At 39.2% G+C, this 16,571-nt stretch overlaps 1 protein-coding gene across 2 annotated transcripts in view; it reads right to left on the reverse strand.

Annotated features, from left to right (window-relative positions):
- Nucleotides 1-15,637, reverse strand: part of SPOCK1 (SPARC (osteonectin), cwcv and kazal like domains proteoglycan 1) — a 275,752-nt gene extending 260,115 nt beyond the window's left edge. Inside the window, exons 1-2 of one of the 2 annotated variants that reach the window (XM_065849049.2) lie at nucleotides 15,438-15,637; nucleotides 14,966-15,133 (exon numbers count right to left, since the gene is read on the reverse strand). In XM_065849049.2, coding sequence (XP_065705121.1) covers nucleotides 14,966-15,133 — 168 coding nt within the window. In that variant the 5' untranslated portion in view covers nucleotides 15,438-15,637. Of the gene's footprint in view, nucleotides 1-14,965; nucleotides 15,134-15,241; nucleotides 15,320-15,437 lie in introns of those variants that run through there. The other variant, XM_071814742.1, reaches the window with a different exon arrangement.
- Nucleotides 15,638-16,571: the final 934 nt, after the last annotated feature.

A 16,571-nucleotide genomic window follows, 5' to 3' on the forward strand; every position in this document is an offset into this window, starting at 1 on the left:
GTTGAAGTTTCAAGTAGCACAGCTGCAGTAACTTCAGGTCTTGGGTGATAAGTCATTTTGTCATTCTATTATGTACTTTCAGCAATTAAGAAACATCTTCTGAAGTCATGAATGTTGAGGAATCACTATGAGAACAAGCATCTTAAAAATTCACTGACTTAGGTTCAAAGACAAAGGAGAGAGTGGGACTCTTCTGGGCAAAGTTCCTATGATCCATGAATCTGCTGGCTCAAGTGGTTGTAATAAACTAAATAATTTTTGAAAACTCTTGGTGTAAGGAAGCCTTTCTGACCAAAGTTGGAAACAGCTCAGGCTTAGTTCTGTTATGGGGCAACTGAAATGATATTGCTTTGTAGCTCTTGTAGCTGAATATTGAGATGACTAGAAAATTGTTACCCAAGAACATGATGGTTGTGACTGTTGTGACAATGCCTAAACTGGAAATACTTTATTCGATACCAAATTAAAAATACTTCAGCTAACTTAGAAAAGGCTATTCCTGAATCTGAACTGGTTTTATGAGATGTATGAGAGGAAAGGGAAAGTACACAGGGCCCAAGAGAAGTCAAACTCTGTGCAAGTGCTGTTCTTTCAATAAACATCACTGAAGTTTTCTTCCACACCGAGCAAAACACTCTTAACAGTAGCAGCATCTTGAGAAGGCACAGAGATTGTAAACAAAAAAAGACCTCACACTGACATGGATGTTTTAATTTTAGTTTTACAACTGACCACATCAATCCTGGTGATAAAGATTATTTATATTATAAATTTTATATTGGTCAGTAGCCTTTGCAAAGATGACAGTCCCCAGTGAGCTGGCTTCTCCATGTTCAGACACATAGAAGTGTTTCTACTGCAAGAGGTTTATGATCTAAATACATTCCAGAATTAAAAACCTGACAATTGAAGAGAATAAGCATAAACAATTCATTCAATCTTGTCAATAAAGAAACTGGCTCCATTGTAAACATTAGTTTTCATACTAGAAAAATTCTGAGCCAGTTTTACATGAAAATTGGAGATTAGGAAGATGTCTAGGCAAACACAAAACTACCTGTTTGTCCTGTGAATTACTTACTGCGAGGAGACACAGGGAGTTTACGATGGAAAAAGAAAACGGTTCACAACATATTTAAAAGTGTATTTTGGCATATGGAGAAAAATAGGAGCTATCAGAGACCACTTCATTAGATATTACAGATACTGTCCAAAATATTCCATACATAGAGGAAATGGCATCACTTTTATGTCTGTATCCACAGAGTCTGCAGGGACAAAGATAGATATAAAATAGTTTCACAGACTAAGAGAATACCCAGCTCACTGTGACTTGAAGGTAAATACAGGTCATCTCATAGAGATAAACATCTCAACATGGGTTCATTTATCTTTAAAAAGAAAAAAGAAAATGTGATCTTGACTAGATTGGATGGTTGCAATAATCCATCCAGCTCCTTTGGGATAGAGAATACCATATTTTTATTTTATTGATGAAAAACATATTAGCGTATTTTTCTGTTTAGCAACCTTCTGTTCTCAGCCTCATTCCTCCTTCTCCTTAAAATCAAATATTTTTACATTTTGAATTTGGAGAATGGAATCATGCAACTAATCAATCAGCCTTTCCAACTGAGATCTCATCACCCTGAACGTTACCCTTATACAAATCTCAGTGATTGTGCCTGCAGGGCTACCACTGCTTTCTGAAAAGATTACATGGACCAAAAGAAACCACTTTATTTTGCCCTCTGGCTTTCTATGTGAAACAAGTGTCATGGTGAAATGCTGACAAAATCCTCTCATGTTTTCTAGCTTTGAAAAACTGCAGCACAATGCTGATGTTGGAAACACACAAACAAAATATATATAGGGGGTTTTTGTTTGATTTTCTTATCTGTTTTGGTTTTATTTGGTTTTTGTCCTTTTTTTTTAATAAGCTACATTACAATACTAAACAAAATTTGAGCAGAGAACAGAATTGTTCTCTTCTGCACAGAAATAAGGACAGTGGAAAGGAGAAATCTTATGGACATCTTGTTACATTTACCATATCTCTGAACACATACATAAAAGTTTTCAGCTATGAAGGACAAGAAAATTGAAATTCATCCCTGTGCAGCATGGAGGAGATATTTGAAAGTTGAAATGTTTTCCATACTTTATGTATGTCCTATACAATTACACCAACTGTTACAAATTCTTTTCCTGCTTTACTCCTGCACCACTGTATTAGAGCACCATCCAAGGGAGCAGAGCAAACTGCTTCCCAAATAAGCTTGCAGCAGCACATGATCACTCAATGTGGATGCTCCATTTTAAACCAAGCTTTTGCCATCTGTTCCTCTGCTAATTATGAATGCTACAGATACCCACAACTACACTGCAATGAAAAAAGTGATTAAAGCACATGCATTCTTTCTACAATGCATCGTTGTTGTTTATCTCAAATTAAATGAAATACCGCCCACCACACAAGTCACACAATACAAAGACCACATAAGGGCAGATGTCTATAGCTTCTCATGTGGCAATAAGCCAGCGGGGATTGATTCCAGAATGTACCGTATATACTCAGCAAGAGATCTTTACAACTGTGCTCAGAGTCACACACATTTCTTAAGTGGGGGTTCCCAGGAGTTTTGCTCACAAGAAGACTTGCTGCCCAGGTCAGGATCATGCAGGACACTGCTCAGCAGTGAACTAACCTCCAGCAGGACACGTTCTAAAGCCTGTCCTGCTCTCCCTCTAATCCCAACACTATCATCAACCCACCTCTTTGGAATCCTCTCTAATGAAGCAGGAACATGGCTTAGAGGTGAGCTTGGCAGTGGTGGGTTAATGGTTGGACTTGATCTTAAAGGCCTTTTCCAACCAAAATGACTATGATTCTGTGATCAAACCTGTTTGTCCTTTTCCAGCTTCTTTCCATCCTGAGTTTATAAATTCATTACCTCAGTACACACACAGACACTTATCATGTTCTTCATTTCCTCTTTCTGCCAGGTGTTTTCCACAAAGATAGATGTTTGGGCTTCAGCAAAGATTGTTCTAACCATGAGTTCTCACCTAATGGAGCATGTCTTCATCCCAGCCATGACTCCTCTGGCTGGAACTGCTAAATCATCCATTCATTTCGCTATGACGCAGATTGTATGTTTTGGAGTTTTCTCTTGTTTGTGTTTTGGTTGTGGTTTGGCTTGCTTGTTATTGTTGTGTGTTTTGTTTGGTTGGTTTGGTTTTTCTCATTTGCTTGCACCTGTAGTTTCTGTTTTTAATGAACAACTGAGGAAAACACATTTATTCCATCATTGTAGTTTCAGTAACTCCTAGTTTCACAAAGCTTGAGCTTGAAAATCAGCCATGCCCTAAGGCTTCAACTTAGTATCTTATATCTTCATATATTCTTATTGAGTTCAAATTTTATAGACCAGCTTGCATCGTTCTGGATGGAACACATCAACCGCAGCATCCCTCACATATCAGTAATGGTTCTGCAATGGAGGCAGCTTTCAAAAGCGCTTCCTGTTTGCAGCTTCTTTCTCTCCTAATGAGAACTACAGCCATGCTGGGCACATCCCACATCTCTCTTTGTATAATACATCACCCTGCTGTAATATAATATTGCTCATTCTTGTTTACATAGGGCCATATTCTGCTATTAAACATTAAACCGTGGATGGACTATCTCAACAGAAACTAACGCTAAGGTTCTGCAGTAACTTTTAAAAATAGGCATAGCAGAATATGGCCCATAAGAAGTTGTTTGGATTGTTTTCCCTTTATATAAAGAGATAAGACTATTTGTGATGGCAGATGCTGCTTTAGAAGTGGAAGTTTCAATATATTTTTAAATGGTTCTAAGATTGTTTATATTATCTTTTTATGAATGCTCAAAAATTGGCCATTATACCCATTAAAGTTTCTTGTAGTTATGTTCAGTCTTCTCTTTTACAAGGCATTGCGCCTGGATAGGAAATGCTTAGAGTCTCTAACAGCACTGTCTTGGGGGAAGGGTAGGAATTACCTTTCGTCTCAGGTTATAAGAAGTTCATTACAAGCCATAAAATCTTCACTCTGCCTATCATTTTAACATTTATTAAGATAAGACATATGCATAAGACACAAAGCACCCTCCATGAGAGGAGCCAAAGGCTTTATAGAAAGAAAAGGAGACTAGATATAAAAACAGACAATTGTGTCACATAAGGATCATCACTTCAGGCCATGTTGCCTCATATTCCAATGAAAATAAACCACTAAGCATCTTGGTAGATCCAACTTAACTTTGTTATATAAGCATGAGGAGACTAATAAATCTGTGGACCAATCTGAATTACTATAAAACTCCTTATGAGCAACCATATCTTGTTTACCAGTTTCCTTCATCCTGCAGAACTGCAGTTATGTGCATAACTGACTGTTGTGCAGTATTTTTACAGTTTATATTTATTGTAACTAATCACGACATGGATTTTTTTGGATGCTGCTGTCCTGACTGAACCATAACGTGGAGATTCGTGGTTGTGTTTAAGGAATACAGCAGACAATTCTGTATTTAAATCACTAATTATCCTGTACCTATAGATATCTTCACCGAAGGCAGCACTGCAGTGTTCTTTCACATGAACTGATTTCTTTTTTAGACATATGAAACAAGTTTTATAAAAATAAGTAGATTCAAAATCTCTAAGTCATCAGTTTCAGCAGGTGTAGTTTAACATTAAAATACATGAAGACAGAGGAAATCTGTTTTGCCTAATATCTCTGCTTCAACAGGAAATACCTAGTCCCCCTTCAATACAGTATCAAATGAAGGAGTGTACCTATCTAGTATTAAATAAACAAATAAATGTCATCTAGGTATCAACAAGATTGGTTACCCTGGCTTCACTTAGAAAAAAAATGGACAAAATTTATCCTTTTTATACCTTAAGTGAAGCTTATGTTCTCAAACAAGAAATGAATTTGGCTCAGTAACCACTGCTGTCAAATCCTGGCACATATATCCAAAGGAAGAATACAGACCTGATAAGCTTTGTCCTTCTATGTTCCAACACAGTACAGAGCTCAGCAGAAGAGTACTGTCCTGGGACTTACACAACATAAATTTTGTTGTTAGAGCTGACATTAGCTTGATGGATAACTCTGAACCAGCTTTATTCACTGCTTCCACATCTGTCTAATATAGATCTACATCTCCGTATGCCTAACCACGTCAGAAAAGTGCAGCAACGAATGCCACAAAAGCCTGGGTACTGAGTGAGGTGAAGGAGTCTTTGCCTGCTCTGTGCAGTCCAGGACCCCATGGTGGGCTCAGCACTGGAAATCTCCAAACAGGATGGGCTCTGCTGCAGATAAAAACACTCAGCAAATTCCCATATGAGCAAGGAGTACATCAGGTATTGGTGCATACACAAATACTGGCAGACTAAGAGAGTTGTCCTAGAAATCAATGTTCAAATTAATATAGACTTGGATAAAGTGACCACATCTCAGAACAGTTCCTTTAAGGTATCATTGCTACACATTTGTATGTACTCTAAATTTTTCAGATAACGAGATTGCTGATGTGCATCCCCTGAAACAGGGGGGAGAGGAAACATTGGAATAATATGGAAAGGCAATTATTTTGGTACCTATGTAGTATAGTTCAGTGGAAATATTTTAATTCTGTGCTTTTGGAGTGACAGCACAAGAAAACGTGAAACCAGTCATCCCAGCTACAAGGTTGAAAATAGAGTGGGACGTGGAATCACTGTCACTGCATTGCTGAGGTCTCTCAAATTAATTTTTATTAGTATTTACCAGTTACAATCAAATTCTACCAAGAACCTCAACATCCCTAGTACAAACAGAAAGAGTACTCTGAAAACATTTTCCACTCCCTTGAACAAGCAACTCAGCTGCATTTCTTCTTAATCCTGCAATTATAAAAATTAAAAAAAAACCAGCAAACTTAAGCATTCCACCTCCCCAATTCCAATGGCTGCATCTGCTTCTACCTCTCAACGTTAATCTTCTGTTCAGGTTCAAGTTGCAGAACTGCTACAACTTGAAGAGACAGGCAGAGAGAACAATATACAAAGACTAGAAGCTACTACTGAAATAAGCTTGTGAATAGGCAAAGGAACTCAGGAAAGGAAGGGCAAAGAGAGAGAGTGCTAAGAAGTACATAAAAACTATTTGCAGAATATGCTGTGAAATTTCAAATGAAATTGCATACACAGCTAATGTGACAGTTGCAAAACAACCTGCATAGACAGACGAGTATCACTACCTCTGTCAATCCCAGTGCTAGTCAGAATTCAACTGTAAGCCATGATATACTGAAACCTTCTTTAAAATCCATTCTGAATATAGTTACTCTAACAGTAATTTTCAGTAAAGTGGTTTTTTATCTGCCCAGGAGAAAGCATCAGTGAAGTGGATTTATGACACTAAGTTCATTAAAAGGACAGCTAAGATCACAGAATTAATTGATGACCCCTTGTACCTATTTAATGAGAATGATTTTCTGTTACCCTGGATTACAAACCAAGCTATAGAAGTGACAGATAAAGACCAATCTACCCCATGCCAAAACCTCTATTCAGTAGCTTAGCAATTTATCTGTAAACTAAATTTTGAATCATATCTCAGCCTTGGAACTCATTAGACATTAGATGATCAGTCCAAATGTGTAATTTGATTTTAGCTGCCAACCTGTAACAGCAAATCCACCAATGATAACTGTTGGACTTACCTACTTGATGACTATGGACATGGAGTTAATGCTTGGTAATTTTGCAACCTTGTGTAAAAATGAAAGTGTTAAGCGTTGGAAGCACAGAAATTCACCTGGAGGCAGCAGCATTACATTAACTTCGCTCTGTGTCAACTCCACTTTCTTGTTTCGGTGGGAATCTATAAAACGTGTACTTTGTAGACTGTAGATGTTTGATTTTCAGATAGTTTGATTCTTCCAGGGACTTTGAGGGAGCTTCTTCTATTTATGCTGGCCAGACATGTGATCTTTCAGCCTTTTCCAATTACAAAATGTCCTCCAAAAGCCAAAAAGAACCATTTAATCTAACTGGTCTTTCATGTACAGCTGTTCTTTGTCGAAGAGAACAGGAAGATGAGGAATATGAGAATCAAAATCAGGCCTCACTAAAGTCTTGGAGAATTAGATCATCAGCTTCAACACAACCAAGAGTTCACCACAGTTCTTTGGGGCGAATCTCATTTTGTGATACACAAGGAACAAACTAATCAAACAACCCTTGAATAAACAAGTGTTATCTAAAAGTAAAAAGTTGTCATAGTCTAGATGTAATATTTGATCTCCATTTCCCTCATGAAGTCCTGCCTTCTGTAAAAAAAAGTAACTCATCCGCCTCACCCAAAATTCAGATGGTCTCGTATTTTATCCACCAAAATGTACACATTTCTATAGATGCGGACTGAAATTACATATTTCTAGCATCCTGGTTGAAACCATAAATATAGGACAAATAGCTAAAATACTTGAGACAAAAAAAAAAGGAAATAATCTCCCTGATTCTCCCTGATGTTCAAAACATAGTCTCATAACTAAGCTTTAAGTTTTGGCACTTGAAAATAATGAGCCTGATTTTCTCAACCTTAATCCTGGACAATTTACCTGAAATAAAACTAGTATTTATCCACAGATACTTGAGCCTGATAACAGTTGTTACGCTAACAGACACCAGAACTCAGCCTCCTATGACTAATTTCAATCCACCCATTTTATATTACACTGACATGGTTTGACACAACACATGGTTCATTTATATGGGGTTTTGCCCCTCTTTTTTTCCTTTTACAAGAGTGAGTTTTGACAAAATATATATCTATGTCTATATATATAGATATATAAAATCTATCCCACAACTGTGTACTGGGTTCTGATTTGCTGTTTTTTTTCTAATCCCCATGCACAAAGGTGCTAACATAGCAATACATCAAAACTGGCTACTCTACTTCTTTTTAATTCATTTTTAACCTCACACTCATCAAGAAACAGAAGATATTTCTTTTGTCCTTACAAAGGTGTTTCAGTCCATAAAGTGAGCCCCTGTGGAAAAGAAATCTTATAAAATTGGAAGGGAGGAGATGGTGGAAACAGCAGAATACAACAATGGTTACTCTATAAACTTGTAAAATCTGTTAGTAAAAACTCCAAATCTACAGAATTCCATAGCAGGGACATGATTTGTGATTGCAGTCTAGGGAATGTTTCTGTAAGTAAAGGATCTACTCATGTTATAATTTAAGACATATAATACAAAAACTGACACTCTAGTTTCTACTGACCTCTTTAGCTTTGGAGTTTTAGGTAATTCCGAGGGAACCTGGATAAGTGTCAGTTAATTACAAAAAGCTGGCTCTCTGTACCTTTCAAGTTAATTATTCTGATTTAAATGCCATCATTTTTCCCCTTGTCCACTGCAGAAGGAAAGTGTCAAACTTGAGAAGGGCATTTGCTGTAAGCATCTCTCTTCTGTTTGTAAGAAGCTCGTTATGAATTACATTTGCAGATGTTCAGTCTCATATTTTCCTATTATTTTAAACTTCATGCAGCTTTGGCAAGTACATCTCAGCTGTACCCTTCAACTACATTTATATTCCAGCCTTGTCCCTCACATTTTAACTCTGTTGTACTTCAGTTCAGATCCACTGGAATCCATACACACAATCTTCACCTTCAATTAAATCTGAAGGTGGACTTGGAATGATAATCTGCTGGGAAGCAAGCCTGAGGTGCCTGTGTCCCATCACATAACCCAGCTATGTTACTGACTGGGGACATCCATTACTTAGCTGGTAAGTATTGTCCAAATATACTGTAACCTTCTTTATGCCTATCTTCACTACTACATAACTAACAGGGCCTGAATAGTTTCTTCAGGAATATGTGTATTGATCACTGACTCACAGAAAAACCTGTGCTTTCATTTGAGGTCAAAAAAAATAGAAAATGTGACATTCTGGTAATAAATTGTTGACAGAAATATACTTCATTCTGCCTGTAGACATAAATACAACATGGAAAAAAGAAAATGCAATACCAAACTAAGTAGCTTCCCCTTAGCATCTAGTGCATTAGGTAGTATCTTGAAACTGGTTGAGACCTTTGTAGTGAGATCACATTGAAGGCATGTACCTGGCAGGGAAAAGACAGCAGAAAGAACCCAGTCTACACAAATGAATCGTTAGCTCAAAAATCCCAAAGGATCAGGGGATATTTGGGTATCGCAGATCAGGTTCTGCCACACTAGAAGCTGTATAGATAGGGAGCAAGGCTACCATCTGCAAAAGCTTTAAACTTCATGAACAGACACATGGGATATAAAATTCTAAAGGCCTCTAGAATCCCCAAATCCAGATTCTTTTATTACATTTTACTACATCATAATATTTTTTATAACATACAAGCTACATGGAGAAACTGAAGGGCTCATTAAGATAATTTTTTAAAACATAACTGTGGGTGGAATAATAACCTTATTCCTAAATTCCGAAATAAGGTTATGGTTGTCACCAATTATCTACTTACTTCTTTATCTCAACTTCAAGCAAGGGAGCTTTCGTCCTTCTCTCAATAAACTTTCTGAAGCAAATTCACTTTTACGCAATTAGCTTTGTGTGAGTAAACTAATATAATAAATTATTTTAAAACATTCTCTTTGTGCCTATGATGCTGGAAGGCCTTTGGCTCACCAACTCCATAAAAAAATTGTCTGTCTTGTATTTCAGTGATCAGAGGTGCTCACAACATTCCTAATTAAGTATTCTCTTCTATACATTGTGCAATTTTATTTCTTCAAACGAACAAAAATCTTTCATTTTATCCATTCCTACAATATATTTGCTCTCCTCAGAGTAGCATTACTTTCATTACTTAGAATAACTCTGCAAATCAATAGAAGTATACAGGTTTTCCCTCTCATCTATTTCAAGCTGAGCTGCCAGGACCCAGAATAAATTCATGTTAGCTCTCCATTCCATGACCTTCTACTTTGTACTTTTAAATTTCATTTCATTTCTATTATTTGAGTTCTCAAGCTCTCCAAATTCTGCTTACTTGGTATTCCAGCCCTTCTCAGTATTGGTCATGTTTTCCAACTCTCTGCTATCAAGTTTCACTGCACATTTCTAATTTTGGGCTAAACAAATCAGAGAAAGATAAGTGCAACAAGGGGAAAAGCAGCACAGAAGTATGAAGAACCAGCCCAACAACTCATCAGTGGCAAAGCTGGAATAATACAGGTCCCCCAGCTCCCAGCCCTGTGTTTGCTTTATCACCCAACACTGCACTTCTGATCAGGTGTGAGGAGGAACTCATAGACTCAGAAATAACCAACAAAATTAATAACTGACAAAATTGTCTCTTCAGTGAATCGTGAGGGGACAGTAGTCTATGACCAACCTGGGAAATCTAATATCTAATCTCGTTATATGTAACTATTCGTGCTGCTGATAGTTCTATGTAATTATTTATCCACAGTCAGTCTGAAAAGGTACACACACAGATGATGACCTTTCACGTCTTGCTTCTTAGGCATGCACAGTCTCAAAGGATCTCCAGGCATATAATGCATGGGGGTTTTAACATGATAGCCTGAACTGAAACTCTGCAAGGAATAAAATTTAGAGAAACAGCTTAGTTAATGCTCAGAACGTGGTCTGGCAGCCTGCCATGCATAAACATGCATTGAAACCAGAGTTCATGCCAAGAATTCTTAGCTTTCAACTTCATAGAAATTCCTTGTACGGTTTATACTACTAGATCCTCTAAGTTCATTCAACTTTTTTCTTCCTTTTTGCAATTTAATCTATAGCTAGTTGAACTCATTGCCTTTTTATATATAAGCATTAATAATGTAATTGACATAACTCCAAGTAGAAGCAATAGAATTATTCTGTTCATATAATTTTTTATTAAAGACAGGCTTAACACCGAGAGGACGCTGCTTTACACCTACCATGCCAAACCTCTGTGAACACACCAAGATGCTGCAGTGTGACCTATAAGAACACTGTGCATGGTTGGTCACAAAATAAACACTTTCTAAGACTCATGAGAATTCACATCACACTCAAGTGTCAAATTCGTGTTTGAGCTCCCTTTAAGCCAGAGGATTTCTCTCAACAGATTTGATCAAAAGATTGAGGTCTTAACATTTGTTTTCATAATATCCAAAAGTCTAATTTGCCTCTCATATCCCTGATGTCTACTTTTCCAAGCCTCAAATCTGTACAATGGAAGATCCTTCCTACAGACTCCAGCTTCCTTCCTTCTCCTTTCTCTAGTAATAATTATATTGATTTAGTTTTTATGGTTTAAACACTTTCTAAACTAGACCTAGTCAGTTACTTAAGTATGTAGCAAGTCATATTCAATATATGTATTAGGGGAATAATAAATTCCATATTACTACAGATTCTGAACTTTGTCCTTTTTTTTTTTACAGCTTCAACACGCAGTTATGAGGCAGATAAATACTATTATCCCCAGCTATAAAATGGGACTTCAGACAGAACTAAGATTTTCTCATAGGTCACATAGAAAGCCCATGGCAGAAAAGAAAACAAGTTTGAGTTCAGATTATACTGAAAGCTTATTAATATATCAGATGTTACACCACTATTGATACTGGACAGCTGGACAATATACAAGACTTTCAACAGCATGTGCTTCACAATAGATCAGTCACATGGATCTTACTATTCATTTACAGACTCTGCTTGTTTTAAAAAATGGAACACTTTAATATTCTACAGATTGTCTTCAAGTCACATGAAAAGATTGTGTTGTATTGTTTTAACCAGACAGGTCATCATTTTAAATTCAGTCAGACTTCAAAATTTATCTGTGTTATGTCCATGTAGGCTATCAAATGAGGTCTGCTTTTGTGCTGCCTTTTCACAGATTAATGACTGCTGGGCCCTTAAGTGCAACTACCAGGCTGTCTTTGCCCAAAAGAAATATGGATCATACCTAAAAAAACAATAGCCATCTTCTCAAATCAGGTCATATTGGACCAAAGCTCAGTAAGACTGACCAACCAATTGATTTTTGAAAAGAATAACTGAAAAAGTTGAGAGAAGCCCAATTTAAAATTTTATATTCAGTTATACATCATCTGCAAAAAGAAAACACCCAGTACTGCAACATTATGACAGATTTATATGTGCATATATGTGCACAGATGTTGGTGCTGCATGCTCATTCAGAGTCTGGAGTGGCCACACCAAATCAAATCTCTGCTCCATACCTGTAGTGTTTCTCCTAATGTACATAAAGACATAGTTATGTAAATATTTGTGAATTTTATTTATATAACATGACATAAAGTTCAGAAACCTACTAAAGGTAATTATAATTCCTGCAAGCATGCTTCTGCTGATTTACAGGGTATGAACTAGGCCTTCTCCTCTGTGGTAGCTGTAGCATCAGACCCAAAGTTTTAACTGAAATACCACTTCCGTTCTCCAGCCTCCTGTGCAAAGCCCACATTGAGAACCTCATCTAGTAAGGATGGTTACCTTTTGGGAACAAAGGCAAGATGAGAAGACAGTTTACAGTTCAACAGTTATGAATGAAATGCTAATCCACCTCACACATAGCAGTGAATTCTGTTATGCTGCATCTCACCAGGCATTTTTCACAAGTGCTTTACCAAGCTATCCCAAACAACACAGCCACAAAGCAAGGACCAGATTTCTTCTAACGACGTCTCTGCATGCAAGACGTGCGCTGTCTCTACTACACCTGCTGTGTTGGCAGCAACTCTAGCTGGGTGTGTCTTCATCTGTGGACACCAAACCTCTCTCAGAAAATTACGATGCAGTAAATCACTTTGGTTGAAGATAAGTTACAAAGAGCTTGATTACATACGCAAGCTTATTATACTTTCTTTTTGGAAAAAGCTTAGTAGGAGATGATTAGTAGTCTCTGTTACTTTGACACATGAAATGTTTCATGCATAGTCAAACACATTTGTAACATGCCAGTTTTGAAGTCATTAAATAGAACCATTAAGATGGCTGGGAGGAAATGTACCTAAACTTTGCATGATCTGTATAGTTTTTGCTTGTTAGAGGAGGGGTTAAGAGTTGGTTGGTTTGTTTTCCCATAAAATTATTTTTTCCTATAGAAAATAGTTTTGAAGCTTTACAGTTTTTCTTAGCATTTTCAGCAATGAAACCTTAGAACATGAAAGAAATAATTTTCATGAGCGTCTTCCACAGGAAGAGAAATGATTTCCCTGACAATTGCACTTGTGAGACTGGGGAGGGGGGACGAGAAGTTGCAAGGACTCCAGGCTTCAAAAAAAGGAAAACTACATAAAATGAAATAAAATCTTTAAGCTCAGGAAGCACGATTAATACAAAGTCTCAGTTTGGAAGGAAACTGTTGAAAGATGCCCCTTGCTATAAACCTGTCCCTACTTAAAAGCAGGTTTGGATTAATATGTTAATCCTTCAATTTACCATTTTCAATTGCTGCCAAATTCTCATATCAAGTTGGATGCAGAAATTGACAACTGAAATCCTAAACCTGTGTTCCCCAGGAGTCTAAACCAGATATTAACAAAGATTCCCTTGGAACCTGGTAAAAATTTATGAATCCATTTTAAGTGTAGAATCCCCTTAATGAAATACTAGTCATGTACAAGTATAGGCTTTCCCAAATACCTAACATAAGAGAACTGCAAACAGTCCCGATAGGTGGATGTCACCACAGTGACTGCAAACAAATATACCTTCTGACACATCTGCTGATACCATGGTTAAGGCCACACTTTGTTATTTTGAGATTCAGAGCAGCATCATTTCTGAGACGCAGAGATGACCACAACTACAGAAAAACGTAGACAGAATAAGCCAGGCAGAGACAGGTCACGTTTAACTGTAACACTTTGACTTTGCAAAGTAAGATTCAGTGTTAAAACCAGAGACAAACGCATAGCATCAATTTAACTTTCTAATATGTAGTTCAACATCACAGCTTCCTAAACATTCAAATTCGCACAGAATAGTACTTGCAGCATCACTAACCAGTCCTACTCTTCTCTTTCCTAGAGACAGACTGCAGCCACAGCATACAAATCCCATGCAATAAAGAACAATTAACCTCAATGTGCTCGTGATCAACACTAACAGTGATGTTTCCCTTATCCAGCCTTGGGCAGATGGAAGCAAGGTTTTCTCTGTGTGTTTCAAGAAAGCTTTTTCGGTGTACAGACAACAGAAGCAAAAGAAGCTCCATAAATATTACATTAACCATAAACATTGCATTTCCCTTTCTCCAGTTATTGACATAATACACACAACTGTATTCAAACTAGGGGAATTTAAAGATTAATTTTAATCTTAGGAAAGTGATTTGTCTTGTACACATACATAACACATCTTGAAGCTACCCTTACTTTCCAGATCAAAAAAAAACCCCACAGAGTCAAAGCATTGCTTCCTCCAAGCCTATACCACCACCAAAGATCTCCATACGCAGAATTGAAAATAAAATGTTTTCCACCAAATCTGCAGGGGAAAAAAAAGCTTTGCTGTTTACCACCCTGTGGCTTGAATTGGTAAATATTCCCTTCTTACACACACACGCCATTTCATCATTTTACAGTTAATGAGCCTCTTAAGCAGCAGGCACAGAAACTTTGCCCAAAGTTCCTCCTCAAAAGAAAACCGAAGACCTTATAGTTTCAGTGAAACTGACATCAAGCCCGAGCTGCCCGGACCGATGGAGCAATGAAGAATGCCAGAACTGCCTGTCCAGCTTCCAAACAGCTCTGAACATCCTTCATACAAGCAGCAACCGGTTCCAAGCTGCATCTCTTTTTCTTCCCACAGCCTCTATAAGCCAGCAGCCACCCATTGAAAGGATGCTACAGTCAAACAGAACAAATAAAAACAATGCGGTAGACGAAAAAGTACTTACATCCCGGAATTTGTTCCAGTACTTGTCTTTATCATACTGCGAAACGGTGCTCAGCCATTTGTCATTGTCCAGGAAATTGCCATGATTGCTGTTACTCGTGATGATTTCAGGATGCCGGCTCTCCACTTGCAGGAAGCACCAGGCAGCGATCACCAGCATCCCCGACATCTGCAAGGAGAGGAGCAGAGCGGAGATGAGCGGAGGGCAGCGGCTTTCTCAGGAGGGGAAGTTTGAGGGGACCCAAGTTGGGGCTTCTTCCCCCTTCACCAACTTCACCTGCAGCTCTGCAGCCAGGTCCGCTGAGACCCACCCTGAAGGGGTGAGGGAGGAGGAATAAAACACCTGGGGCTGGGCAGAGACCAACCAGGGGGAAACACAGCGTTACAAAACCCCACTCGGTAACGCCTCCCGCGGGAGCAGTCAGCGCTGGCTCCACGAAGTTTGGGTTGCAGGGTGGGGAGGAAGCCCCTACCTCCGGGCAGTGCCACCGGCCGGGGCTGCGAGCACGGTGCGCGCTGCCTCCTCGTCCTCTTCCTTTTCTTTCTCCTCCTCTCCTCTCCGCGGCTGCCGCCGCTCGGTGCCGGGTCGCACAGCCGGGGGTCGCGGAGCTGCGAGCCCCGAGCAGCCGCCGCCAGCGGCTCCGGCCGTGTGCGCTCGCCGGGCGGGCTCCTGCCGGCAGCACAGGGCTGGCGCCACCTGCCGGCCGAGCGCGGCGGCGCGGGGGCGGAGCGCGGCCAAGGTGAGGGGCGAGGCGCCGCGCGCGCGACCGACGGCCGGTGTAACGGTCACCGTAACGGTCACCGTAACGGTCACTTAACGGCCGCTGGCGGAGGGTCTCGTTCTCATCCTCTGCTAATTAGTGCGACGCCCAGCAAAGGGGACAGGCACTTTTGCTGAGCATTTTAAATACAACTGCGGGTGCTGCTCCATGTGACATTTTTCATAGAATCATAGAACAGTTTGGGTTGGAAGGGACCTTCAAAGCTCACCCAGTCCCACCCCTGCCATGAGCAGGGACATCTTCACCAGTTCAGGTTGCTCAGAGCCCCGTCCAGCCTGGCCTGGGATGTCTCCAGGGATGGTTCATCCACCACATTTCTGGGCAACCTGGACCAGGGTTTCACCACCCTCAGTGTGAACAATTTCTTCCTCATGTCTGGGCTGAATCTCTCACTCTTGTAGTTTAAAACCATCACTCCTTGTCCCATCACAGCACGTCCTTCTAAACAGTCTGTTCCCATCCTTCTTATCGGCCTCTTTTAAGTGCGGAAAGGTCACAATAAGGTCTTCCCCGGAGCCTTCTCTTCTCCAGCTGAACACCCCAACTCTCTCAGCCTGTCCTCCCAGCAGAGCTGTTCCAGCCTCGCATCATTTCTGTGGCTCCTCTTGTCCATCTCTTTCCTTGTCAAATATGGCTTATCAAAACTGTCTTATAAACGCTGCCTTTTCCCTCCAAGAAAGCTATCAGCAGGGTTAATTCCACTTTTTTCCAGACGGGCACGTTAGGCCTTTCTCTACTAACACAGAAAAGAGTCATATTTATTAATTTTTTACTGCTATATCTGAGCACCAAACTGAGTATACACTTCTATTCCCAGATCTGATT

This window comes from Patagioenas fasciata, chromosome 14 (genome assembly GCF_037038585.1).
Source record: "Patagioenas fasciata isolate bPatFas1 chromosome 14, bPatFas1.hap1, whole genome shotgun sequence".
Classification (NCBI taxonomy): Eukaryota; Metazoa; Chordata; class Aves; order Columbiformes; family Columbidae; genus Patagioenas; species Patagioenas fasciata.